The following is a 27,085-nucleotide window of genomic DNA, read 5'->3' as shown; positions in this document are numbered from 1 at the left end:
ATTGTGCATCTTGGCCAGCTGCTACTCCTAAGTTTCCACAACCCAAAGCCACTGCCCTATTTACTGGCCAAGTCATCATCTGTGCTTGAAAAGGGAGGCAATTACTCCAGAGCATCTGAAAGCCACATTTTCAGCTGCAGCTGTTTTGCATTTTGTTTACTGCTTCTACTTATTTCTGCATAGTATCATCTGCATTCTGTCTCCTTTCTAACTTCCCCATGGTTTGCAATTTCCTACGTTCCTGCACATATTTTTTGCATTTTATGGACAATCAGCTATTTTTTAGCTTCACAAATACAGCTCAGCAGTCCTTCCACTTTATTTTTAGCCCAAACTGGCTACTCGAGAACTGCAGTCTGCTAGCTTTGAGCCTGCTAAGGCAGCTGACTCAGGGACTGGCCTGGCAGGTGGCTCAATCTCTTTCTAAAGCTAAGTGAGAATGAATCCTCGTCATTTCTAATACACCAGATGGTTGCAAATCCTCGAATACAGTTGATCCTTGATTGAGAAAACACCCTCCATTCACTCCCAATTGACTTATCTTGGTTTTGTTTGGCTTTAGAATAGGATAGAATAGAATAGACTACTTCAGTTGGAAGGGACCTACAATGATCATCTGGTTCAACGCCCTTATCACTCAGGGCTGACCAAGACCTAAAGTATGTTACTAAGGGCGTCGTCGAAACACCTCTCAAACACCGACCACCTTGCTAGGAAACCCGTTCAGTGTTTGACCACCCTCTCGGTAAAGAAATGCTTCCTAATCTCCAGTTTAAAACTCCCCTGGCCCAGCTTTGAGACATTCCCACGCGTCTGGACACCAGGGAGAAAAGCTCAGCACTTCCCTCTCCCCCTCCCCTCCTCAGGAAGCTGTAGGGATCAACGAGGTTGCCCCTCAGCCTCCTCTCCTCCAAGCCAGAGTCCCGAGCCGCTCCTTATAGGTATGTTTTTTTTGTTTGCTTTTGTTTTCTCCAATTTGGAGAAGGGTTAAGCCTTCTGTTGCCAGCGAGCCCGGCGGCTCACGGCGGCGGAGGCAGCGGGGCGGGGCTCCGCGCCACACGGCAGCACCGCCCGCCCGCCCACGGGGGCCCCGCCCCGGGGCGGTGCTCCGCGGCCTCGCACAGGGCGGGAGGTGGTGGGTCTCAGGCAGTGCCCGGTGGGCAGGAGCGCTGCACGGAGGAGCTTAGCGCCGCGGCTGCAGGTGGGTCCGGGGAGCCGGGGTCGGTCGGTGGGTGGGTGGGTGGGTGTCTTGCAGGGCGCACGGTGCCCGTTGCTGGGGCGAGAGGCGCTCAGCCGGCGGGATGTTTCGGTGCCTCTCTCCGGGTTAAGCGCTTTCTAGAGCCTGTCCGGCAGGCTCAGCGCTTCCGTGTGAAGGGCTATGCGGCTTTCCAGCGCCGTGCCGGGAGGGCAACGTCGGGTTGTGCTCATCGCCGGTGCCTTCTCTTGCCCGGCAGCGGGGGGAGAGCGCAGCCTGCCCGCTACAGAGCCGGAGCGCGGGGGCTTCGTTGCCGCTGAGTCCGCTCCGTCTCTTTCTCCTTTTACAACGAACCGCGGGGTACAACGGATCGATACATTCCTCTTGTACCAGTGGTAGGCATTCCCGTCATGTTGTGTGTGTGTTTGTTTGTTTGTTTTTTTTTTAACTCTAAATTAGGCTCTTTCTAACACAGATTTCCATTGTTGCTGAGCTCTGCTTTTCGGCAATCTTATAAACACGCACAGTCAAGAGCGAAAACAGCTGAGGATGTTAAACGCGGAGTCTGCAAAACACATGGAGGATCGCGGTTAACGTGGTGGTGGTTGTAATTCTCTCCCTATTGCTTCCAGGTACTTGACAGCCAGCAAAAAATGAATGTTTTTCCACCATGTCTCTCCAGGCAGTAGCTCTCGCCAGCTTTAGCGCAACAGGAGTCTTCAGGCACCCCCGCTCCAAAAAGGTAAGGCGGGGAAGGCGCCTGAACCTTGGCTCGGTGTTTTCCTTAGCTGGGGGGGGGCTTTTCCAAACAACAGCTTTTGGTGGGGATAAGTACTATTGTTAACTGCTGGTGGTTTCAGTACGAAGTTAATTTTGGAAATACAGTCCCAATATCGGGGTGGGAAGGCTGACTCATTTACTGTGTGAAAGACGTAGAACCGTCAGTGGGTTTTACTGGTTATGGCAGCGTGTTGTGGTACTCTTCTTGCACCTCTGTTGTCATATTTCCTTCTAAGTGCTCTTTAATTGCTTTCTTACTTTTTTTTTTTTTCAGTTTTATAGTTAAATACTAAGGGAGTTCTTTCCCAGTCTGCGATGTAGTTGAAATTGTAACATCTTCAAAGTAAATGGAAATCTTTTATCCACATTCTCAGGTTGCTTCTGATAAGATCTAAGAGATGGGAGGGTTTTTTAAAAAAGATAAAATCTGAAAACTTAGCACTCTTAATATCTGTGCTTACTGATTAAGTACTTACCTTCATCCTGTCATCAGGCAGTTGTGATGCTTGCATCCTAAGAGGTAGAGTCTGTTAATTGCTGATATTGAAAACAATTATTTGAAAAGTAATTAGAATTAAATAGAAAATTAGTTCCTGTGGAAACTACTTTGTACAGTAATATTGACAATATGATAGTTATATGTATAGAGCCTGCCTACACCACGGTTTCTCTAAATGAGTACAGAGGGGGGAAAAAAAAAAGCACTATCAGATACTGAAAAGAGTATTTTTCTAAGCACTGGCATAATCAGACACTAAATATTTGAAATTCAGCATACTATTGTTGGCCAGAAATGTTATTCTTCAGTTAAAAGGGAAATTTTTTGTCGGTTTTAATTTCTTCTGCTTTCCGTGACTCTGAAGGGTATCTGGACTAGATCTGCTCTCTGAGTCACCTCTCTTTCCCATGAGACCGTGTTGTGAGGAGCACAGCGGTCAATACAGATTGGTGGAGGACACACACCTTTTAACTCCTTTCTCTTTGTATAGGATGGCAGGGTGCAGGGGAGGGTGAGAGGCATCCTAGGGATGTTTCTGTGTGGAGACGTCTCAGTGCTGTCTGTGAGTGGGGAGAAGGCACGCCTTGGTTAGGTGCCTTTTAATGATGTGCCCGTTGGAGCAGAGCACCCCTTTGATTTTCCTAGTTTCTGTGATGTGCTTTGCAAGTCCAGGACATACTTGAGGCAGGAGAGGGAGTGGGAAATGAATGTGTGACCCTCACAAGGAATTTGTGAGCTTGGGAAGGAGACCTGTTGCTTTGCTGTCCTGAGTGTGTTTTACTCCCTTGTTGGAGTTAGCCCCTCAGTATCTGCGCTAAACTGCTTACACTGGTTTGATAATATGGTAAATCCAGTTTTGGGGTTCGAAATACCGAATCAGAAGCGTCATGACTGCACAAAGCAAAATGCTGATCTGGTATAAACCTGCTCAGTCAGTTAAAATGCATTCAAAATTTCTGTCAGCTTACGCTGGCAGGCTGTATGCCAGGTCAAGTATTGTCTGTTTGTGTTGCTTCTCGCTTGATGCTGGGTCAACCATGTTGCTGATGTGAACCACAGGTACTGTGTTCTACCAAATTAGTCAGGCTTATGTGACCGTGCCTGGTCCCGGTCGATACAGCTGGAAGATCAAGCAGCACATGCATCAGGTGCTTGTGGGGCCAGAGCCTCATAGATCTAGCTCATATCTTGTATACATCTAAATAGGCCTGTGTTTCCAGCAGCAGGTTGGTGGTTTCTTGAATTCTTTTCTACTTCATTGCTGTTGTTTTGACAGATATATAGACATCCGTTTCAGGATTTTATCTTGGATATGCCTTATGCACATGTTTAATTTTCCTACTGTGGAGTTTCTTTTGGTCACCTGCCTTCTGAAGTGAAATGCAAGATTCAGAGTCAAGATGCCAGTGCTTTTCAGACAGTATGTGCTTTTCAGGAGACTTTCAGATAACCAGAAATAGAGGCAGTGGTTAGGTGACTATCGGCAGTTCCTAGCGCAGTGCTCTTCCTGTTGGGATGACTGAAACTGGGGATATTGTTACTAGAGTGCTGTTGTCTTGTAACCAGACTCTGCCTGTGTGTTCTTGTTCTAGTTGAACCACGAAAGCCTAAAGGTGGCTTTCACCGAGTCAGCGTATTCTTCAAATCCCTCAGCGAGGATTAGCTGCCTTGCTCCGACACCTCAAATCTCTGTTCTCTCAGGTAAGACAATTTGTTCTAAAATGCCTCCCTCTGGGGAGCTTCGCTGGTGCTTGTATTGCTAGCAAAGGCTATTGATGTGTGTGTATGCTAAACAAATATAGTCTGGTTGGAGAAGGAACCTTGCTTATTGGCTTTGAAGATGGGACAATGTCAAAGTATATTATACAATTTGAAAGTATGGGGTTTTTTGCCTTGTAAATGGTAGTTTGGCCATTTTATTAATACTGTAATTTTGAGTGCTTAAGAGTAAAATACTTGAACCATTCAGATGGTTCTCGGCAGGTTAACTGCTTGTTCATTCAAGAAATAGTTTCTCAGAATTTAACAGATTATCATAATTACTCACATGAGTATCAGTTGCAAAACTGAACAGACTTTTTTTAATTGAAACTAATCTATTTCTGGTAGTAGCTTTAAAAAGTGGAGGTTTGCTTTCTCTGTTTTTCGGGGTTTTTTAAAGATTTGCAAAGCAGAAGCATGAGAACTTTAAAACTTGTTCTTTTTTCTCTTACAGTCTACTAAGAACAATTATTTAGCAGAGTAAGTCAGCATGGTTATATGATTAGTGCTAGAGATACTCCATGGTGCTCTAGTAGTGGATATGACAAAGGATGAGTTGGGATGGGCTTTGCAACAGGAGAGTTGAAGACAGTAAGGCTAAATGTTTTGTCTTGCACAGAAAAGATGATGTTTTCAGCCCAGGTTAAGATATTCCTGTGCAATTGAAGCCTTTGACAGTTACCAAAATTGCTTTCTTTTCCTGAAAAGATCAAAATTTATTCGTTTGAAAGGTCAGCTAGCTTTTATTTTCCTATTCCTGCCCTTACACTGCTATGGCTGGCTACTTTGGCAAACTGTTTCTTTTCAAGTGCAGACAGTAAAATGTGCAGTTCTGCTGCTGTTTCTGCAAGAGCTTTTTCCTGGTCAGTAGCAGGTGGCTGATCCCAATTGCTGATGAACTCTTCAGCTAATTTTTGACCTAGCTTTACTAGGACAGCATTGCTGTCTGCCCTTCCAGTATAGCTTATAGGTGATGTTCTTAGTATTTTCTTTTAGCTTTCTCTTGATAAGGCCTGCTCTTTATATAGACTTGCTTTTCCAAAGTACGTGGGGGTTTTTATTTTGGTTTTGATCCCTTCATTAGTAAACTTTCTTATCATGCAGTTTGAGTGCATTCTGGCTTCCAGGTGAGTGACTCATGGAGAGATTTACTGTTTTCCGTTGAGATATGTCCAAGGAGAGCAATCTCTGGGCAAAGTCTGCAGTCTGTAAAACTTGCTGCTTTTTTTACCAGTGGTGTTTAACATTCCCTTGTGGTCCTAACTAAGAGTTCTTTGCCCTGGAAATGGATCTTTGTGATTGTATCTATTCTTAGAATTTTACGACTGACTTATCTTCCCCAAAGGAGACCTTTGTTAACTTCATTGGTGGGGTGGTCAATAGTTTCTTCTTGAACGTAGAAGTTGTCTAATCTTTCCATTGCTTGGGTGATGGCAGTTCCTGTGAGGCTTTTTGTTCACGGTATAGGATTTCAGTTTATTCTTGACTAGCTACTAGTTGTGGCGTGCACTTCCACATCATGCTCATGTTGCCATGTTCACTGCTAAAAGCAGTTTTTCCGTTTTCTATTGGACTTTAGTTTTGCAGCGGGTAACTCAGGACCCTGACAGGCAGTACTTTTCCTTCAGAGGCATTATAATGAACTCACTGTGACAGAGCTGACTTTCTGATGGGTTCACCTAAATGTTGCCTCCCCTATGAATAATGGACTGAAGGTTACTTTAGCCTTTTCCACATGAGAATAGGCGTCTGACTGAACTGAAACATGCAAGCACATGACCTTTTATTACTAAGTGTATTTATTTTTTTTTCTTCCTGCTGTATACTCCATATGTCTTGCTATAATGTGACCTTCTCTTTTACTGGCAATAGAACCAGTAAACCAGTACCTGTAGCAGTAACTGTACCTCATCCAGTTTTGTAGAACAATGATGTTTTCAAACACGCTGATCATCAGTCACTATTAAAGCCTTAACTAATTGTGTTTGGCTAGCAGCCACATACTTTACTGTTGGTTTATTACCTAGCCTTATCAACAACAGAATTGCTTCCTGACTACAGAAAGCAAGAGCTTTCTTACAGGAAGAGGCACTAGAGTGGTGTGTGAATTCAGCTTTTTCCAGTCTTCTCAGCTGTGTCAAAAATAATGTACTTTTATTCGTATTGTAAATTAACCTTTTCTTAGGATTTTTTCCTAAACTCTGAGTTTCTTCCCTTTTCTGAACAGATGAATACTCAAGGCCAGCAGTGATTGGACATGCCGGAAGTTTTGGGTCGTACCCAAACAGTGCTGAAGCTATCAAAGACATTCTCATGTCTGTTTTAAAGGCATCTGGTTTGAAGCCCTCTTTGATGCTGGAGCAGACCACAATGCAGGGGGCCGAGCATCTGGACAGTGACGTGGAACAGTGGGAAGAAAGCAGCAACGGGGATAGCAACGATGACAGTGACAGCGATTCTGCGCGCCACAGCGCTGCCTGTACACAAACAGACATTCGGTTTACAAGGCACCGGGCGTGTTGGGACAACGCGTGCTGTGATTCCTCTAAACCTTCGCTGGAGACCTTTTTTTGTCCCCGTTACACTGATGGGGATCCTGCTGCTTCCTCTTTGAATGATTTCAGTCTTTCGGACGTGTCCCCTCTGAAGCAGGACTGCTTTACCCAGGTGACGTTAACGGGAGGCACTGTCACATCGACTGTTGTGCATTCTGGAAAAGAACATTATACCTCACCTGAACAAGACTTGACTTTCACAAGGTTTCTCCCCGACTCAACTGTTGGTAAGCCAGCAGATCTGTTGAAATACCCTGATGCTTTGGAGCCTGCGCCTGTCAGCAACAGTGACAGCAATTCTCCCAGTGGACTTTCTCAGTCAGAGCCAGTCAATCAAACAGGTAACTTTACAGGTCTGTTTTTGTTTTAAGATTTCTGTGCTACGAAAGAAACTGTAGTTGAAATGAGCCTTGTTTGTCAATTGGACAAATGTCATTCAAAATGAGAGAGGGGAGAAAGATAAAGTTTAAAAATGAAATGAAGGAGAGCCAGAGGGTTGGTCTCGGTGAAACGGGAGACACTTGTGCTCGCAGCAGTTATCTGTCTTGGGACACAGAAATGCTTCTGTAATATGCAGCCTTTGGTAAAAATGTAAGAAATTGCTGAGCTGTGAGCAATGTAGAACATCCCCTGGATGAGGCTTCCACCATCTTCGTCTTGTCTTCACCAGTACCCTTCTCTCAAAAGCAGATAGTGTGGATCTGGGCGTTTGGTAGTGATTCCTTGTGTGCTGGCTCCCTGGGACATGTTGTGTGTGCCGTGAGCTGGAGGAGAGGAAGTCCTTTTGATTCTAGGGTTTTGGAGGAGGGCATTAACATCCATTCTTGTTACGACTAAACTGGCTTGTGCCAGAGCGGGACTATTTTTCTTTTCACCCGCTGCCTCAGAGACACAGAGCCCCATCCGAAACAGATCCGGTTATTTTTAGTGCTCACCAGTTTCTGTCCGTGTTGTTATCCGTACATTGTCTGTGAAGAGACACAGTCCGAGGGCTGCTAGCAATGGGTGCCTCTCCTGTTCCTGCCATGGCAGGGGGCTCAGGGCAGCTCAGGCCCCTGGGCGAGGACCTGATCCGTTGGGACGTTCAGTGCTGTGCCACTGGATGGCCGCTGTAGCGGCTCGCCTTGCCTCAGGGCTATGCTTTTTTTTTTCTTCTTTGGTCAGTAGTAGTCCTAGTGGTGGCACTCCGTTGAGCTCCACTTCCAAGCTCTGGTCCTTCCTAGCTATTCACCCAGAGTCGGCAGCGAGGTCTCAGAGAGGCACGTGCTGTTGCAGGACAGGGAGCTCTCAATAACAACTTGGTCATCTGGGACAGACTGTTGTCAACAGTACGGCAATGATGATGATGGTGGCTTCCTTCTGCTGGGCGTTCCGTTGGCCCCGCGTGTTTGAGAGGAGGAAACCACACCTGATGGTTGGAGCCAGCTGGGGCCAGTCGTGCAGGTTTGGGGAGCCACCCCTGGAAAACGCAGCCCAGGCTCTGGGTGTCAGCGGGGACCGCGAGGCACGTGTGTGAGAACAAATACTTCGTGTGTGACTTGATCTTCCGGCACGAGTAGGACGTGTTGTGAGCTCGCGTAGGGTCAGTGGTGCTGCCGGCTCTCCAGAAAGCAGAGGAAGGAGTACGGCAGCCAGGTGACTGGAGATGTAGCATCCTTGATTTTACTAACAAATACTTCTCACGGGAGCTGGGATCCTCTTGGGACACTGTGCAGCATGGTGGACTCTGTCTGCATTAGGCTTTGGTCTGTTCTGTACAAAGTGAAGATTTCTGCTTTGCGTTTCATCGTGCCTGGTTGCTTCCAGCCATTTAACTCGTTACTGGGTAGCCTGGGGTGGGGTGAGTCAGGTCTCATTCTCCCCTGTGCTGTGCAGGACTATGAGGACAGGAAAAGCAAATGGCAGACTGAAAAAGAAGAAATGAAATGCCTAATTTGAAGGCAGGAGTTATACGAAGCGTTTCCTGGCTTGCCATCCTTTCTGTTGCTATCTCAGAGGTGGTAGTTTCTCACTTTTGTTTGTCTCAGGAGGATCACTGAGGGATGCACAAGATGTAAGAAAATGACATAAGATGACTTAAAATAAGTATTTTTTTAGTGGGATTTAATGTGTGTATTTTTTTAGTGGGATTTTTTCACTGGTCCTGTGATACTCATGTTAGGCCTTGTTCATACTTTTAAGGGCTGTTCTCTAGTGGCCTCATGCAACCTTCTGAAAAGGCTCCGTCATTGTTAATGGAGAACCTGTGACTGAATTTGATGTTCTGTGGGGGCTTTGTTGTGGCTGGCGTGTCACTGGCAGTTCACAGGGCTTGTTCTTGCTTTTAACCTCTGTATGCATCAAGGTTCTTTCCATCTGTGGCTCTCGAGAGCTCTTTCCTCAGCAGCCTCCAGGCAACACAGCATAGAAGCAGAAGGGCAACTCAATTATTTTTTGTGTCACTGAGTTGTGTCCCGTTGCTGGATTTGCTGGACTCCTTCCCCATGCTCCTTCCCACTTGACATTCTTTTCACTTAAAGATGCAAGTGAAATGCAACAGGCAAGCAAGATGAGAGCTCCCATTAGATTTCAAAATTATATTTAAGATTAATTACATCTTATATTTAAAGAGAAAGGAATGTTTTTTCCATTTCCTTGTTTCTGCTTATTGTTTTTAGTTCAACGAGTAATGTTGGTTATCTTAACTGAGGAGAGTGCAGGCTTTTATGAAGCTGTAGACCCTTTAGCACTTGCCTGTGCTCCACATACTGCTTATCCAGTAAGATGAATCATCAAATAGGCATGAAAATAACCTAATTAGGTGATAAAGTCTGGTTTGAAAAGTCAGATCGTCAGCCTTTCCATTTTTCTTCCATGATATACACAGTGGAGGTGTTAATAATTCTGTACAAAACCCCTACGTCTGTCTCACTATGCTTGAGCACAGCATTGACTTTCCAGCCTGATGTCATCGGCACTCAGGGCAGCATAACATGGTTTCTATAAATAAGGCAAGCTAAAGAGTCTAAACTAGGCCTGAGAGTCAGTGCCCTTTAGTTGGAGAAAAAGTTTTCTTAAATTATTCTCGTATTTTATGGGACCTTTTTATCCTTTCTGTGACTTTAAACACATTTAGGAGTGGCAATTGTTTGTGGTTTTTTTCTTTTAACAAAGAGCCTTTGATTAAGCTGTGTTACCTGAAATGGCTTTAAATGGCATGTGTAGTGGTAGCATTTCAATATAGTCTGTTTTATCTTGTAAACATCAGCCCAGTGAAACAGAGAAATTGCTTGGTTATAAGGTCAAAGAACAGGTAGTAAGCAGAACCCAATCAGTGTGAAAAAACAGGAATCGTTTCCTTTCATATCTCATTAGTGTGTACATCCACAGACATTGCATGTAGTCTTTGTCATCCTTCCAGCAAAGCTCTTAGAGCAGTGATTGTGAGTGCTTTGAAAACAAAACATGAGGACATGATCTCACACCTTCAGTTCTCTGGGAAAGAAGATTGTATAAAAAGCAATCCATAGTACATCTATAGAAAAACGGATGCATTCTCTGCTGCGTAGTGAAATGTTCTTAACGGGGAAAAAGAGATTAGTTTTGTTTCACGTGCTCAGCATACTCAGCAGTGAATGCTGGGGAAACAAAACTGCTATTCTGGGAAGCAGGGAGTCCTGTGGTTGATGCATCCGCTCCAGTCGTGTGTATTACTACGCAGTATGGGTTGCATTTGGAAACAGGAGGGAGATTTCCTCAAGGTTTGGAAACGTAACGGCAAAGTATTATCCAAACTTGCTGTAGTCACACAATACCAGCAGTGATTCAGCGAATCTTTTAGAGTGATGTGTCTCTGAATGCTCAGACAACAGTGAGATTACTTTTTCTTCCAGCTATTGTGAATGAGCAGCGTTAGGCGGCTATGTTGCAAACTGCAGAGCATCACTGTAATCCCAGCCTGAGGTCCTGGCCATGGTTGTCCCCAGCAGCTCAGGCCATAGCTGGGTTGGGAGCACAGAAGTGCTGTCACCACACAGCATTTAAACTCTGTTTCCTAGTAGTTGATACTCATGCTTCAGGTAGTTCAAATACCAAAATGTTCCTAATGTTTCTGTCTCCTTCTCTACAACCTCTAGTCTCAACGGTCGTCAGTTTTGGGAAAGAAAGTTTGCTTTGCTGTCTGGAGATCACCCTGCATGCATCCTGAGAGCTGCAGAGAAAAAAATAACTAACAAAAGTTCTTGTTATACCCGTAGGTTCTACTTCTCCTTTGAACATAAGTGCTATACCCTTGAATCGTTCGTTGCAGGACATCCGTATGCTTCCAGAAGATGTGGAGAAGGTAAGGGCAACATAGACTATTGTCATAATATTTTTTCCATTTTATAGTGGCCAAAGCAAATTGACTGTTTCTCATTAACGAATCTTTATGATAGATGGACTCATCTTTACAAATACTGTGTTTCCCCTCTTCTTCCCCTCTGTGGGTGAACCTACAAACCTAAAATGCCTATTTTCTTCATTTACTTCCACTCTTAATCCTTTAAATAAATATTTTAATTATTTTAAAATAATGGAAATATTTTAGAACATGATACATTTCTGTTTGTCATTCCGTTATTTTCCCACGCGTTCCTTGAGACCAAACTTTAAGATTATTATCGTTGCTTTAAAGTTATGTTAGAATATGTTATGTAGAATTTGTTGCAGCTACATATGTACGGATGGGATTTACCTCATGCTTTTACTGTCAGGAGATAGGGAGAAGTTAGGGGTTTTTTTTTGTGTGTGCTTACGATGAGCATGTGAGACTGCTATGAAAGAATTACAATATGAAAAACAAGCACAGTAGTTGTAACATCTGCAGTAATTTAAGCAGTTTCTCATGTATTTAATTTGTGTAAGGTGCCCAAGTGGTCTTAGATGTGTTGCCAGATAGGCAGCCCATTTGACTGTATAAACAGAGATGAAGATGAGAAGATAATGCTGTCACACATAACTGTGTGCTAAATGTTAATCTTTTCTAACAATTTGAAAAGAGAGGTTAATGATATAATTAATTACTTAATACAAAAGAGCTTTAAAAACATGCCTAGAAAAAGAAATTTTTTTGCTGGACTATGGATGTGCATGTGGTCCCATGTCCTGGGCCCAAAAGGTAATCATCTGTGCATAGCACTAGTTTTACTGGAGTGGCAAGTTCTGCATTTGATTTGAAGCTCTAGGTATCCTTAAGGTGCATTACCCACCCCACTGCCCGCCCCCCCCCCCCCCCCCCCCCCCAAACCCACCCAATAAATCACACATCAAAATCCAACAAACTTGTGAACTAGCTTTTCATGTTACTTTTTGTGAAAGGTATTTCAGAAAGATGACGTTTCTCTGCCTGAAATATGGGAACCAAAACCAAAGTAATTTGCTTTCAGTCACCAGGAGACCAGTGAGTAGTTATCTGGATTAGAAACCACAGTCAGAACTATTGAGTGAAGCAAGATCACATCAGCTACTTTTGTCCAGATGATGGAGGGCTAACGTGATAATGGGTTAAAAGATACCAGAAGCTCAGTCTGTTATGACTGAGGCTGCCTTTGAAAAAAAACCCTAAACTAAACCCAAACCAAAAACCAAAACATTTTTAGGTTGTGAAATAACCTCTCTGAAACTTAGGAAACTAAAAACTAAGGTACTTGTAATGTCAGCGAGTCTTGAGAGTTGTAGTTGTGTGCCAGGAAGGAGATGGGTCAAATGATCTAGAGGGACTTTCCACTGATGAGAATGACAGGGAAGAGAAATGAGAAGGTTGATGTGTCATGGCTGAGTTGGGACTGCTTCCTAGGGTGATGGACCTAGCAGGAGGCAGAGCTGAAAGCCGATAGAGAGTCATGCTGAGCACAGGAGTGCTTGTGTCCTGTTCCATCTTTTTGCAACTCTCAGATATGCTCATAAGTGTTTTTATCAGTAGGATGTGCTGATGTGCTCTGCTCTGCCACTAACTTGGGGTTAACCATTAGAATACAGGCTTTTTGAACCTTCAGAGTAGGAGATGTCCTCTTCATCTCCAAAAAGCAAAAAGGCTGTTTTCTTTCCTTTGCTAATGATATATCCTGAATTTCACTGAAAGTTGTCTCTGGAGGGTCTGTGCACCAAGCAAGTGATGTTAATCAGTGTTAAGGAAAAGATAAAGGTTTGTTCAAACACCCACAGGGACTTGTGGGCTTTCTGATGTTGAGATTAGTCCCTTAAATGTGTTTGGCTGTGGACAATAAGAAAGTGACATCTGTTGTACCCTTAAGATTTAGCTGTTTCTTAAACACTGATGTCTTTCTTCCTGCTTTCTGTACAGGTTGTAGGGGATGTCATGAAGACAGAGTGGTACAATTTTCTGATCATAAGCCACTTTTCTAGAAAGCTTTAATTATTCTGTACTCAGTACCTGTAGCCTTAGTTACTGCCATGGTATTTTACATACAGGTTTTAGCCTTGTACAGTATGAATGCGTGGAGTTGAGAGAAGGGGAGAGTATCCTGGACATCTCCACCCACTCACCTTGAGGGCACCTAACCCTTCACAATGCATAGACCTTTGAACTGAGCCTGTGTAGGATGCTGTGCCCAAGCCAGAAGCAGTAGCACAGGTGGGGCTGGTGGGGTGCTGTTAGAACACTGGAGATAGGGCATACAGCAATGAAATTGGGGCAGGGAGCCTCAGGTTTGTCTGGATGTCTCAGTGGCACTGGAGGTGGCTTTACAAAATTTCCTTTCTTCTGGAGGATGGGTGACCCAGGCAGGCAAGATGGTAAGGGACACCATGGGGAGGGCTTCTGTCTGGTGTGGAAATGCCACGGTGAAGCTTTGAAACAGCTGCCTTAAATAAGACAGCGTGAACACCAAGGGAGCTAGGTTCCTATTCACCATTATCACAGACATTCTGTGCAGCCTTGAGTTGACTGTGTAAACTATCTCACTGCCTGTTCCCTACTTCGCTGCCTGAACTCTTAACACATGAAAGCATTTTACTAGCTTCTGTACTACCCACCACCTGAAGATCTACAGTCCCTTCAAAACTTGCCACTTCTGGCCCCATCCGAGTTAGCATGTGTGCAAAAGTGCTTGTACACACTGACTTGAACTTAAATCCTACTAAATAGGTTACCTGGATTCACACTTCCATACTAAATAATGGCGGTGTAACTAGAAGACTGTGTCCCTAAAATGCATGCATATTTATCAGATAGTCATGTAATCAAGTTTCTTTTTATCTAATAGATTGGTAAGATAAAAGTAAATTGTATGTTTTAAGCAAGGGTGAGACAATTATCGGGGCAGTTGCCTTTTGCATGTTTTCTCTGAATTGCCCTTGGGGTGTTGTTTTTTTGTTGTTTAAATGAAAGGTGATATAGCCTGACATTTTCATTTCTTGAGTTGAAAAAGTATAGGGAAAGATTACATATTTCACTTAACCTTAAATAGGTATCAAATATGCTGTGTACTAATCAGCGTTCCAATCTCGTGTCCAGGAAAACGCGCACTTTTTTGTTGCGGATATGATTATAGCATCGCTAGAGAAAATGAAATGTAATATCCTAAGTCAACAAGCAGAGTCCTGGATTGTGGAGGAAACAAGTGGATCAGATGGCAGCTTTCACACTGATTCAGAGTTATCTTCTTACCCTGGAGTGAAGAAGTCTGATTCTTCTGTTGCCTCTTCAGACAGTGGTTACGAAGGCAAGTTCCTTAGTCTATAACGCAACCTTGTCTGACAGCCTTTGCTGTTTATTTTTTTGCAAGAAAATACTAAAAGGAATCTAGGCATTGCTTTGAAGCAAATCCTCTGTTACCTTCTTTGAGTCTTTTGAGAGCTGCATTCCCTGAGGATCATTATGCTACAAGCGTTTTCCCTGTGGGTCAAATTCTTGCTTTTGAATGCTCATGTCTGTGTTTTCTTTATTATATTTATTTTTTTTTACATGAGAAAGAAAATGTAAGGTTCAAGTGCCACATGCCAAGCACAACTCTCCATAGAGCGTGCCAGTAGTTGGCTGTTTTTCTCTCTGCCTTAATCCTTTTTTGCAGGATTTGAACCTTGACTCTTTCCTTCTATGCTTACTTCTGCAGTATGCAGATCAGGCCATGCAGTTGATTTGAGTGAAACTGGCCGGAGTATTCATTCACGTATAGTTTGAGGCAAGATAATAAATATTCCTGGCATTATAATTCTTGAGTCAGCACTTGCATTTTTAAGTAGATTTTAGTCTCTTGAGTAATACAGATTTTAGCAATAGATCTTAAGTCTAAGTGACAACTTCTGTGGAAAAATGAATGGTGTGCTTGCACATGAGAAGGGTAGAGACCACTGGTAATAAAGCTTTTGGTTTAGTCTCTAGAAGCTTCTTCCTGAGAAACTGAGGCACATGCTGTATGACAGACTCCAAAGAATTGGCTTTCTGTGTGTGCATATAAATAAAAAAATAAAATTGCTCTGTAAATACAGGCTCTGTGCTAAAGTTTTGGTAAGTGAAGAAAAACACAAATAAAATTGCAACTACTGTATAAATGCTGGAAAAGTTTAACTGATGTTGCCTTTGTTCCGGACAGGCTGTGCTCTGCTGCCTGTCAGTTCCCCAGTCCGTCTACCATCACATCATGAGGTTACCAGATTTCATTGCCACAGTGACTCAGAGGATGAATATGTAATTATTGGTAAGACTTTAAAATTATAACTGCAGAAACAGCTCTATTGTTCAGCTGAATTTATTGCATTGTTTGGAAAATTTATTGGCTTAGTAGATGTTATTGCAGAAGAAATAACATGAGAAAATGGAAAGAACGATGTATGCATGACTCCTTATTAGAACACATGTGGACATACCAGATGGGTGCAGGATTTCCTTTTTAGAAAAGAATATCTTTGCTGGTTTGAGGGTGTGGTGGGTTGGCCCAAGTGCCAGGTGCCCACCAAAGTGGCTTTATCACTCTGCTCCTCAGATACATAGGGGAGAGAAAATATAATGAAAGGCTCAGGTTGAGATAAAGATAGGGAGAGATCATTCACTAATTACTGTCATAGGCAAAACAGACTTGACTTGGGGAAATTGGTTTAATTTATTACCAATCAAATCAGAGTAGGGTAATGAGAAGTAAAATGAAATCTTAAAACACCTTCCCTCCATCCCTCCCTTCTTTCCAGGCTTAACTTTACTCCCAATTTCTCTACCTCCTCCCCAGTGGAGCAGGGGGACAGCGAATGGGGGTTGTGGTCAGTTTATCACATGTTTCTGCCGCTCCTTCCTGCTCAGGGGTAGGACTCCTCAGACTCTTCCCCTGCTCCAGTGTGGAGTCCCTCCCATGGGAGGTAGTCCTCTACGAACTTCTCCAATGTGAGTCCTTCCCATAGGCTGCAGTTCTTCATGGCTCCAGTGTGGGTCCTTCCACGAGGTGCAGTCCTTCAGAAACAGACTGCTCCAGCGTGGGTCCTTCACGGGGTCACAAGTCCTGCCAGCAAACCTGCTCCAGCATGGGCTTCTCTCTCCACGGGTCCACAGGTCCTGTCAGGAGCCAGGTCCAGTGTGGGCTTCCCATGGGGCCACAGCCTCCTTTGGGCATCCACCTGCTTTGGAGTAGGGTCCTCCACAGCTGCAGGTGGATCTCTGCTCCACCGTTAGCCTCCATGGGCTGCAAGAGGACAGCCTGTCTCACCATGGTCTTCATCATGAGCTGCAGGGGAATCTCTGCTATGGTGCCTGGAGCACCTCTTCCCCCTCCTTCATCACTGACTGACCTTGGTGTCTGTGGAGTTGTTTCTCGTGAATATTCTCACTCGTCTCTCTGCTGCTGTTTCCGCAGCAGTGTTTTTTTTTTCCACCCCTTCTTAAATATATTGTCACAGAGGTGCTACTGCTGTCGCTGATGGGCTCAGCCTTGGCCAGTGGCAAGTCTATCTTGGAGCCAGCTGGTGTTGGCTCTATCGGACATGGGAGAAGCTACTAGCAGCTTCTCACAGAAGTCACCCTTGAAGCGCCTCCGCTACCAAAATCTTGCCACGCAAACACAGTACAGAGATTGAAATTATGTCTAAGGATTAAACCCAATGAATGTGGGTGAGCAAAGTGTGAAATTCGCACCTCAGCCAACTACAGCAACGCTGTTTGAGAGAATTTAGGACATGATTGTTTCCTAATTAAAGAGGTTGATTAGGTTTTAGGCAGCCCTCCCTCTAATTCAGGACTAGAGCAGAATGTGTCTGCAAGAGTTATTTTGACATGTATGAATGGGGAAGCGTTTGTCTTGAGAGCAATATGCATCACCAATGTGAACACTTTGTCTGCATAAGCATATTTTATCTATATAAATACATTGAAGTGATGTGTGCTTTAATTCCATTCATCTCACCTGTTACTAGCTTGTTTATAGTATTAGCTGACATGTTTGTGATCGGTGCCTCCGAATACCTGTCAGTGTCCAAAAAAATTAATGTGCTCTCTGCTGGTTCTGTATATTATTATTAATTATGTCTAGTGCCTTCTGGCTGGACCGGGACTAGCAGGCACTTAGTCTCTCTTTACTGATTCTCAGGCTTTTGAAGGGAGACTGATGGTGATGATGTGAGGCATAGCTGCTAGGGAGTACTATTCATCAGCAGATGTCAGAGATCTGCAGAGGAGATAAGACTCCTTATGTCTGTTCTACAATCAGAGCTGAGGTTATTTCCCACATCCAGCAAGGGTGTTGTAAAGATGAATATATTTAAAACTGACACTGTGTTAACACAGAAGGTAGATTTAAAACAGTGCTGAGTAACAGAAGCTTTGTTTCTTAGATGGCTTGATAAAATTTTCTCCTTTACCGCAGAACTTGAAGACCTTGAAAATCTGTCTGTCACCACAGATGAAAGGTAATGTTATGTATCTTTACAGTAATAGCGTGGTGGCACTACCTTTTCTGCTGGACCAGCTTTCTGATGACTCTTCTGGCTGGGGCGGGGAAAGATGTGGGAGTGGTAAATGTGGCCCTCCCAAGGAAGGGGAAGGAATGCTGCTTGACAGCAATTGTCTGTGGTTTGGCTTAACAGAGCATTTCTCTGGTCCTGGAGTCTCGCTGGAGGGTGGTGGCTGTGGCTCTGAGAGGGCCTGGGTGTATCAAAGCGAGGGGATAGGAATGAAAGGATGGGAGAAAACTCTTTACGGATGCAGAAGAGTCAGCAGAGCTGCTGATGACGTGCTGCTACTTTTCACTCACTGTCTGTGTTGCTTAACTTTCAGATCATCTTTTGAACCAGGCAGCAATTCTGCTGAAGCAACAGCCCAGGAGTTGTGCCGAGCTTTCAGAAAACACTGGTTGCAGACAGACTCTGCAGTTCAACTGTCTGGTTGCCTGAGCTCATCTAAGCAGAGAGTGAGTCTGAGCTGAAAACAGCGGAGTCTTTATTTGGTTCCCCATATAATCATTTGCTCACTGCAGCTGCTTCACTGTTAGGGAAAGGGGGACACTGCATTTAAAAATAAAAAAATAGAAAAAAAAAATACAGATGAGTACTTAGTTCACTTTAGATAAATTTTTAGAAGATTCCTCCTCTCTTTTGCAATTTTCAGCACATTTAAGATGTGCAGTTGTGAAGAATCAGGATGTACTTTCTGCTGGGACTGATGCAAGGGAGTTTAACTGAGGGGGGAGTACATGCAGGTGAAAACTAAACGTTAAAATCCTGGAGTATAAAGGGAGATGTTTCATAGCATTTAACATATGTCCAGCTGATGGGCTGTTCATCTTCATGAGTTTGTCTTTCAAAACAGTTTGTGCTGAAAGAAGAGATTCCAAGAGAGCTTGAGTCCAGTTTGAATCTGGCTGAAGAAATAAAGATCATATCAAAATTAAGAGGATCTTCTGGCTGGACCCCACCAAGATCACAGATTATATTTAATATTCACCCTTCAGTCAAGTAAGTCTAAAGGTTCTGAGTATTGTTGTTTATAGTACAGCCTGGGGATTTGTCTAAAACCTGCTGAAGTTCATGGAAGGAGCCTGGGTAATTTAACAGAGCTAAGATTAGAGCTAGTGCATGGCACAGCGTTCTGCAGTGTTTGTCACCAGCTTCACTAGAAGTCAGGTGGCATCTTTTTCCATCTATTGGCACATCCTGATTAACGTGGCATGTGCACTTTTACATGTGATAATACACACACTGTTTGTTACAGTGGCAGCATGCCTAGCTGGACTCCTAAAAAGTTTGATTTTTTGAGACTGCCTGGAGAATATTCTTAAGAATTTCTCCACTTTCCTGTTGATATTTTGTGGGTAGTAAGTCTTCAGAAAGGGGGGAGAAAACGGGTTGTGTTTGGGGAAACTACTATCTCACTTTGCATAAAGTGCTGTTAAATGCACACAATAGGCAAACTGGCTAATTCCCTGTAGGTCCAGTTGCTTTTTCAGTTGCAGATGTGGATTTCCTCCTTCAGTTTCCCCCTTGATACTGATGCCACCTTAAGAAATGGAAAAGAATGTAATTCTTGCAACAAGCCATATTTAGAAGCAGTAATTGACAGTATGTTCTCCACAGAATATCTTAGACTCTCACTAAAATAATAATCTGCATCTACTTCCAGAACCCCCTTCTTCGTGTGGAAGAGTAGGTAGGAGTCAGCTCCTAATTTGGACATTTTCACTAGTGCCAGTGTAGCTCTCTTGCATTTTGGGAGAATGTTAACTAAACTGTGTTTTTGATGCTGGAAGGTGTTAACTATTTGCCTCTGTATGCAGGAGAGATGTCGTGGTGGCTGCCCAAAACTTTACGTGTGTTGGTTGTGGAACGCCGATAGAAAGCAGTAAGTGTACTAAAATGGAAAAACCTAATAAATCCGTTACCAGTAATCAGGCTGTAATCTTCAACATAGATGTACCTCAATTACAAAATTATCTGAGAAGAAAAATCTCATTGTTGAATGTGCCTGCAATCATAAAACAGACAGTGGGATCTTACCACTGCCTGGAATTTCTCATTGAAGACAGAATACAATACTTCATAGGTCTCCTTCTCATACACAGGAAAAATTTGTGACAGTCAACAATAAAACAGGAAAAGCTATTAAAAAATCAAGCTTCCAGGCTGGAAAGTGCTGGTTTTACATCTTCCAATGGTTTATTTTGATAATTATTTCTCTGTGTCAATTTACACATTTCCAGAAGGCTCTTTTTAGATACTTTATGGAAGCTTATGGAATAATTGGTTTTGTTCTTTTGGGGATGTCTTTTTAAAACTTTTTTTTTCCTTTAAATCTTGGTCACAAAATCCTGCTTGTGTTTTATTTGTTATACTTCGTGAGAACTGCTTGAAAGCATGATGATTTGCAGGTCTGACAACCAGACCTTACCTAAGAAATCTTTGAAGTGGCTTTCAAGACTTGTTCTGGGTCTGCGCACAGAAGAGCAGCATTTGTGATGGCCTGTAAAGAAAATACCAACAATCTGTGATGGCACAGTAACTGGAGCAAACCTGAGATGCTGAGATAGCTGGGGAAAACCCACAGGCCTCTTTATAGGAAAAAGTATTATACAAATGTGATTCCAAGATCAGCTTGTCTTTCCATTTGATGGGAATATTTTGTTGCGTGTTTTATCATGTCTCTCCTTTGTGGGTAAAGTGACAATGGTTTCTCTAAGATCTCAGGGTGATAAATATAATCAATTCAGTTTGACAAATGTGGATATTTCTCTTCTGATGCAAACTACAGACTTTATGCATGTGTTTACCACAATAATAAAAGCTCTCACTTAAAAAAAACCCACACCCTTACCCCTCACTCCAGTAGATCTGAGTTATTTAGACAGAATAGTCCTACAGACAAGAGGTGTGTCCCTTACATATTACAATTACTCATAATTTCATTGCTATCTGCCTGCAGAATATATCAGGAGACTCCGCTATTGTGACTACCTGGGGAAATACTTTTGTGACTGCTGCCACAGCTACGCCCAATCTTCCATTCCTGCCCGAATACTTTTGAAGTGGGACTTCAAAAAATACTACGTATGCAACTTCTCCAAACACCTACTGGACAGCATATGGCAGCACCCCATTTTCAATGTGTCCTGTATTAACAAAGCCCTCTACACAAAAAGTAAAGAAATGGACAGGGTGAGGGTAAGCGTGGCCTCTTTTTATTGGGAATTCGTGGGTCTGAGACTTTTGGGAAGAACTCCTTAGGGCAGGTTATCCTTTGCTGTGGGCTTATATGGGAAGGAGTCTAAGCGCAGAGAAACCAACGCCGCCTTGTCCCATCACCGCTTCTGGGACTTGCCCTCTCTCTCCTCAGATGAAGCAGGAGGAGGGAGAAGTTTCCAACCTATTGCAGGGGTCTCATTTTCCCCCTCGTCTTTGGGAGGTCTTTTCCTTATTGGTTTTCAGTTTTAGTTTATTGAAGGGAGCTGCAATCCTGCAGTAAATATTTACCTCTGCTTGGCAATTGGCTGTTGGAAAGCTCCAGAAGTTTTGAATGACTTCTTAATTTTGTCGGCCATTAGAGAAAGCAGCTTGGGCTTATCAAAGGGCAGCACCTCCTACAGTTTGAGGAAGGGTGCTCTGCGAAGATTACAAGTTGCTCTGCACTCCCCTCTTGGCTGAGGAGACACTTATCTCTTCTTACCAGGGTCTGGGTCTAGTGCCTTGGTGTGCCAACATGGAGCCATTTGTAACATTGCGAATTGCTTCGCTTGTCAGTGAACAAAAGTGGCCATCCATTGCATTCCTTGGCCTTTCGTGCATTAGAAAATCCATTTGTTTAATTCCGTGCTGCGTGTGAAGTGCCTATTTTTAGATGTGGCTTGATGTATTGACAAGGGTTGCTAACTCAAATTGTGATGTTCCTCACATATGAATATATAAATGCAGTTGCTTTTAATTTTTAAATTATTTTGTTTTTCCTTTTTGTCTTTTAGGAGGTGCAAGAACAGCTTTTTCATTTAAAAAAGCTTTTGAAAACCTGCAGGTTTGGTGAGAGGTATGGGCCATGATAGTGCATGAAAAATAGCTTATTAAAATGTGCCTAAGGTGCTTACAGAGCCTGCTTCTCTAGAGACATTTGATTGCAGTTTTAAATCAGTTAATATGATCATTAGAGAAAATTCCAGTAACAAAACTTCTTTCTATTGCAATGCACATGTTGAGTGAAGAACAGGTTTTATGTGATAGCTTTCTCTTTCTTGTAACAGATGTTTAGTTTTAAATGTTGAGCGATTTTTTTGTTAGGTTTGTGTTTTTTCCTAGTCTCTCTCTTAGGTTGTCATTTGTTCTTAAAAGGTCAAAGATATTTATGTATATCTGTGAGATGACTTATCTTTAAAACAAATTTTAAAACAATTAACAAATGTGTTTCTTGAGGGTTTAAAGATTTCTTCCAGAAATTTGTCATAATTCAGTTTATAAAAGAAACATATTCACATGAAACTAGTAACTAAAAGTGATAAATACTGAAACATGACCTTGCTTGTTGCTGCAAATTTAATATTTTTTGATATTTACCTTCCCAAGCTATGGGCATAACTAATAGGTAGACATGTGAATGATAAACCCTTCACTGCAGAATTACTGACCTTTTTAAAAAACAAACATAAGCAAAATAATCTTTAAAAGTAGGTTCTGTCCTCTCTCTGACATGGACCTCTTTTATGCATCAGTTATGTGCTGTTCACCAAAAGAAAATAGAAACGTATTGTAATGTCTGTCTTCTGGACAGCCGCCTGTGATTCCATTATCGAAATAAGCATTAGGATCCTCCCTGTACCTTCTACATCAGCCATATTTTAAAAGTAATAGCTATATTTTCGTTGTTCACCCACTCAGTACAAGCATAGTTTCACCTAATAGTGACCTGGGCAGGATAGAAACCCTCAAAATTCTCTTTGCAAAAAAACAGTAAATAACCCTAGCTTGTTGCTTTAGATACTATATGGCATTTTACCTGCTGTTCTTGTATGATTCCTGGGAGTCTAGGAAAGTGAAAGAAGCTTATTTTTCAAATATACTTGAGAAACAACTTGTAACTTGATTTGCTTTTTCTTTCTCTTTACAGTGTACTGAAAGAATTTGAGCAAGTCCCCAGCCACCTGATAGAGGAGCTGCATCTCTTCTCGCTGGATGATCTGGTGAAGATCAAACGAGGGCATTTACTGCCCCTTCTTAAAGATATTCTGAAGAGCTCCACCTCCCATGTGGATGGTTGTGAGGTAAGCAAAAGCCAAGGCTCTTGATATCCTTGCAGCTGCTAGTATGAGGGATATCCCTGCCAATGTTCCCAAATAACTTTTTCTTAGATTAAAAGTAAGTCAACTCTTTTGCTGTCCTTGTAGCTCTGTCAAGCGAAGGGGTTTATCTGCGAATTCTGTCAGAGTGCAGATCTGCTCTTTCCACATCAGATTGCCAAATGCAGAAGGTGCACAGGTATGTTCCAGACCAAATGTTTTTCTTTTTCTTGTGGGGGATAAAAAAAAAAAACTGTGTAAAACTGCTCAGACTTATTTTAGGAAAACATTGAGAACTTGTTTCACAGGAAGCATTTATGTTTGAAAACCTGCATGTGTATTTGAAAACCAGCCTATGGCAGCTGTCTTGCATCAGTGAATTCAGAGAGCAACACCAGAAACTTGCCTGAACATAATTATGGCTGCAGGGGAGGCTATTTTTTGGGTCTGTGCATGAGAGCAAGCCTGGGACAGTGCTATGCTGCTGCTATATCAGATCTTGCTGACATTCAATGTAAATCCTGTGGATCTTACCAAAATGTTCAGTCATAGTTACTACAGCGCTTCTTGCTGTCCTGACCTCGCACTGCTGCTGTTTGCTTTTATACCTGGGTGAACTAGATAGAACATCCTTCAAGGAGCACAGCTGTTGATTCATTTTTTTAATTTTTCTTTTTCCTGAATGTTAAACAGAGTGCAAAACATGCTTTCACAAAGCATGCTTCAAGTCTGGAGGCTGCCCCAAATGTCTGCGGATCGCAGCTCGGAAGACATTTTCAGAAACTCCATCACTGGTGCCTCCGTGAAACTGGATTCCTCTGACTGTTTATTTCAGAAGATGCTCAAAGACAAATCTTCAGGTGCCTGACTAAGAATGAGATAATGTTGTTTTAGACATTACCATTTTTAATGCATGTCTCCTTCATATGAGGGGTTAAAGAGGGAAAAAAAAAAAAAAGACAAAAAAAAGAAGAAAAAAAAGACTTTACTATCATCATTGAAAACTCATCCTAAAGAAGTTTCTTCTTAACTGGTGACAGAAATACTGGATGTTAATTCTGTGAGCAGCCTTTTGTTGCTATGTTTTGTTCTTGTATGTAATATTTTTTTAATATTATATTTTTCCATATACAAATTACTCTTCTCTGTAATTCTGCAAATAATGCATAGATAGTAAAGGAGTGTTGGAAATCCTTACCTGTGTCAGATTTTGGAAATAGGAAAAAGTGGTAAAGTATGAAATCATTCTCCAAAGCTCTGCAATAGAGAGAACTTGTCTGCAAGCTTTAGGCAGATGCTGATCTGAGATTCTGTTCTGGCAAATGCTTAATGTGAACCAGTGGATTTTAGGTTTCTTTTAAACAGATGTATGGAACAGCTTGTGATGGGTTGACCTTGGCCTGCTGCTAGATGCCCACCCAGATGTTCTCTCACTCCCCCTCCTCAACAGGACAGGAGGAGAAAATAAGATGGAAGAGAGAAAAACGCAGAGATCACTTACCTGCTATTGTCCTGGGCAAAACAGACTTGAATTGGGGAAAATTAAATTTATTGCCGATTAGAAATTGAGTAGTGTGGTGAGGAACAAAGACAAAACTAAACCAACAACTTCTTCCTACCTCACCCACCCTTTTTCCCAGGCTCAACTTCTCCATTCCCGATTCTTCTGCCTTCTCCCCGCCTCAAGTGGTGCAGGGGTATGGGGAATGGGTGTTGCGGTCAGTCCATAACAGTTCCTCTCTGCTGTTCCTTCCTCTTCTTGCTCCAGTGTGGGATCTTCCTGTGGGCTGCAGTCCTTCAGGATAAACCTACTCCTGCATGGGCTCTGCAGGAGATATAGTTTCCTAGTAGGAAATATCCATGTGCTCCAGTGGGGTCCTTTCCATGGGCTGCAGGGGAATCTCTGCTCGGTACCTGGAGCACCTCTTCCCCCTCCTTCACCAACCTTGGTGTTGGTACTGCTGTTTCTCACTCCCCCTTGCCTTTGCGGTGTTTTGCCCTTTCTCAAATACATTTTCTCCAGACATACCTCCATCTTGGCTGAGGTGCTCAGCTGTGTCCTGCGGTGGGTCCATTGGAGCTGTCTGGAAGCAGTTTTGTCTGGCAATGGGGCAGCCCCAGCCTCTTCACACAGAGCAGCCCCCCACTGCCAACACCTTGCCACTTACATCAGTACATCACTCTAGAGGTTTCTTTCCAGAGCACTCAGAAATGTGAGGAAAGGCAGTGAGCGAGCAGGAGAGATGCTCCTGTTTAAGTCCACTATCATGCTTGCAGACCGAGTCCTTGTCTAAAGATGAAGTGCTGGAGGTTGAAAGCAGCTTTTTTTCCCAGCCTGCCAGGTTGCTTCTGATGAAAGTGGCTGAGGAAGCAGCCCCTGCCTGCAGAAACCCAGAGCAGCTGCTTGAACCTGTAAAACCATTTTTCTGTTTGTGCCACGTACGAAGTACCAACAAACAGAGAAACCCCAGAACTTGAAAGCATTTACTAAAGTTCTGACTCTCCAATGGAGTGCTCTTAATACTTTGAATTCGTTGTTCTCATTTTGTGCTTTGTTCTGTCTCTCCTCACCATCTAGCTTCAGCTTTTAGCAAGGAAAAGATCAGGTGTCTGTTACTAAGGTCTGTGTAAGTTCACCTCCACATGATTGCCCACAGGACTAGTAAGTTCACTAACTCTTCCACTTAGCTATTTTTTTCTGTGGCCAAAACCAGCTTACCTACTTATGGCTCAGAAGCAATGTTATAATCTCTTGCTCAAGATCACCAAATGGATACTGACGTAGGGTGAGACATGGTGAGAAAGAGCCTGCTTATGCATCTGACTGTATTTAATGTTATGCAAGAGTAAATTCTCATTGAGACTAACTGAATCACATGAGAGGCCTTGCTGTAGGGATTTTCTGCTTATGAAGGAGCTCACCTGAATAATCCTCCTGTGGGATAATCCGCAAGGCAACTGAATACATCTTTTTCATTATTCATGAATTTAGAAGAGCTGATCTGTTTTCTGGCTGTGCTTTTCACAAAGGTTCGAGTCTCACTAAACAGTAGCGGTACGCAGAAGGGGGAGCATCAGAGAGTGAGTTTCATGCATCAAGTGTTGATGCTTTACATCCACTTAGTTCAGTCCAGATCTCGGTAGAGCCTGTACAGCTCATCCTAATTGCTATGTACCACAACGTATATTGCAGCAAGAGAAGGTCCTCGATGAGAGGCAGAAAGCTGGAGATCCAAGAGGATCATCACACCTATAATCCAAATAAAACTAGTTAAAATGTTCTGCTACTGAAGCTAAAGAAAGAAGGAACAATTTGTGAGGTGCTAACAGGTTGGTCACAAGTTAGAAGGAGTAACAGAGGCCGCTATTTGCTGCTTCGAGGAGGTGGTGCTCTTGACTGGGTCATACCAAAACTGTGTTCTTGGGTGCTGGTGTCAGCATGAGATACCACAAGAGCAAGCTGAGGCCATTCTCCCTGAACCTCCTCTCTGGTGAGAAGTGAGGCATGAGTGACTAGACCTGTAGCCACAAGGTGTTCTCAGCTGCTATTCTGAGATAACATAAAGGAACCACAATGCAACTGAAAGTATGTACTGTCTCTGTATTTGGATGGGAAAGGGTGACTTCCACGCTACAAACCCTCTAGGTGTCTTCAGAGTGTAGCTGTGTTCTTTGAATCAAGTTTTGAGAATCATTAAGCTTTTTACATCAACACTATGCTCTTCCTGAGCGTATCTCTTATGGATATGTACTGAGTTGCATCAAAAGCAGTGTGGCCAGCAGGTTGAGGAAGGTGATTCTGCCCCTCTTCTCTGCTCTTGTGAGACCCCACCTGGAATACCGTGTTCAGCTCTGGAGTCCCCAGCACAAGAAGGACATGGAGCTGCTGGAGCGGGTCCAGAGGAGTGCCACGAAGATGATCCGAGGGCTGGAACACCTCTGCTATGAAGACAGGCTGAGAGAGTCGGGGCTATTCAGCCTGGAGAAGAGGAGGCTTCGGGGTGATCTTCTTGCAGCCTTCCAGTACTTAAAGGGGGCCTGCAGGAAAGCTGGAGAGGGACTTTTTACAAGGGCGTGTAGTGATAGG

General features: G+C 43.1%; 1 protein-coding gene across 2 annotated transcripts; it reads left to right on the top strand.

Annotated features, from left to right (window-relative positions):
- The first annotated feature begins 1,127 nt into the window (after nt 1-1,127).
- RUBCNL (rubicon like autophagy enhancer) lies at nt 1,128-23,964 on the top strand. 2 transcript variants are annotated; one of them, XM_086620505.1, is made up of 16 exons: nt 1,128-1,201; nt 1,828-1,937; nt 4,067-4,175; nt 6,463-7,131; nt 11,026-11,111; nt 14,286-14,493; nt 15,364-15,468; nt 17,617-17,659; nt 18,027-18,159; nt 18,558-18,703; nt 19,522-19,586; nt 20,664-20,902; nt 21,697-21,758; nt 22,830-22,983; nt 23,107-23,197; nt 23,692-23,964. In XM_086620505.1, exons 2-16 carry the CDS (start codon nt 1,866-1,868, stop codon nt 23,802-23,804), a joined length of 2,295 nt encoding a protein of 764 aa, XP_086476631.1. In that variant the 5' UTR covers nt 1,128-1,201; nt 1,828-1,865; the 3' UTR covers nt 23,805-23,964. The 2 variants fall into 2 exon arrangements, with proteins under 2 accessions (XP_086476631.1, XP_086476636.1); XM_086620510.1 differs by lacking the exon at nt 1,128-1,201 and adding an exon at nt 1,517-1,590.
- The last annotated feature ends 3,121 nt before the right edge of the window (nt 23,965-27,085 follow it).

This window comes from Tauraco erythrolophus, chromosome 1, assembly GCF_009769465.1.
Source record: "Tauraco erythrolophus isolate bTauEry1 chromosome 1, bTauEry1.pri, whole genome shotgun sequence".
Lineage (NCBI taxonomy): Eukaryota > Metazoa > Chordata > Aves > Musophagiformes > Musophagidae > Tauraco > Tauraco erythrolophus.
Note: the sequence above shows the minus strand (reverse complement) of the source record. Positions and strands in the feature narration are given on the sequence as shown.

What these genes read in the sequence shown, in the direction of transcription:
- RUBCNL (XM_086620505.1), top strand. Translation starts at nt 1,866, where the DNA reads ATGTCTCTCCAGGCAGTAGCTCTCGCCAGCTTTAGCGCAACAGGAGTC. An exon ending in TTCAGACAGTGGTTACGAAG is followed by an intron (nt 14,494 to 15,363) that starts GCAAGTTCCTTA and finishes TGTTCCGGACAG; the next exon opens with GCTGTGCTCTGCTGCCTGTC. An exon ending in ACCTGCAGGTTTGGTGAGAG is followed by an intron (nt 21,759 to 22,829) that starts GTATGGGCCATG and finishes TTCTCTTTACAG; the next exon opens with TGTACTGAAAGAATTTGAGC.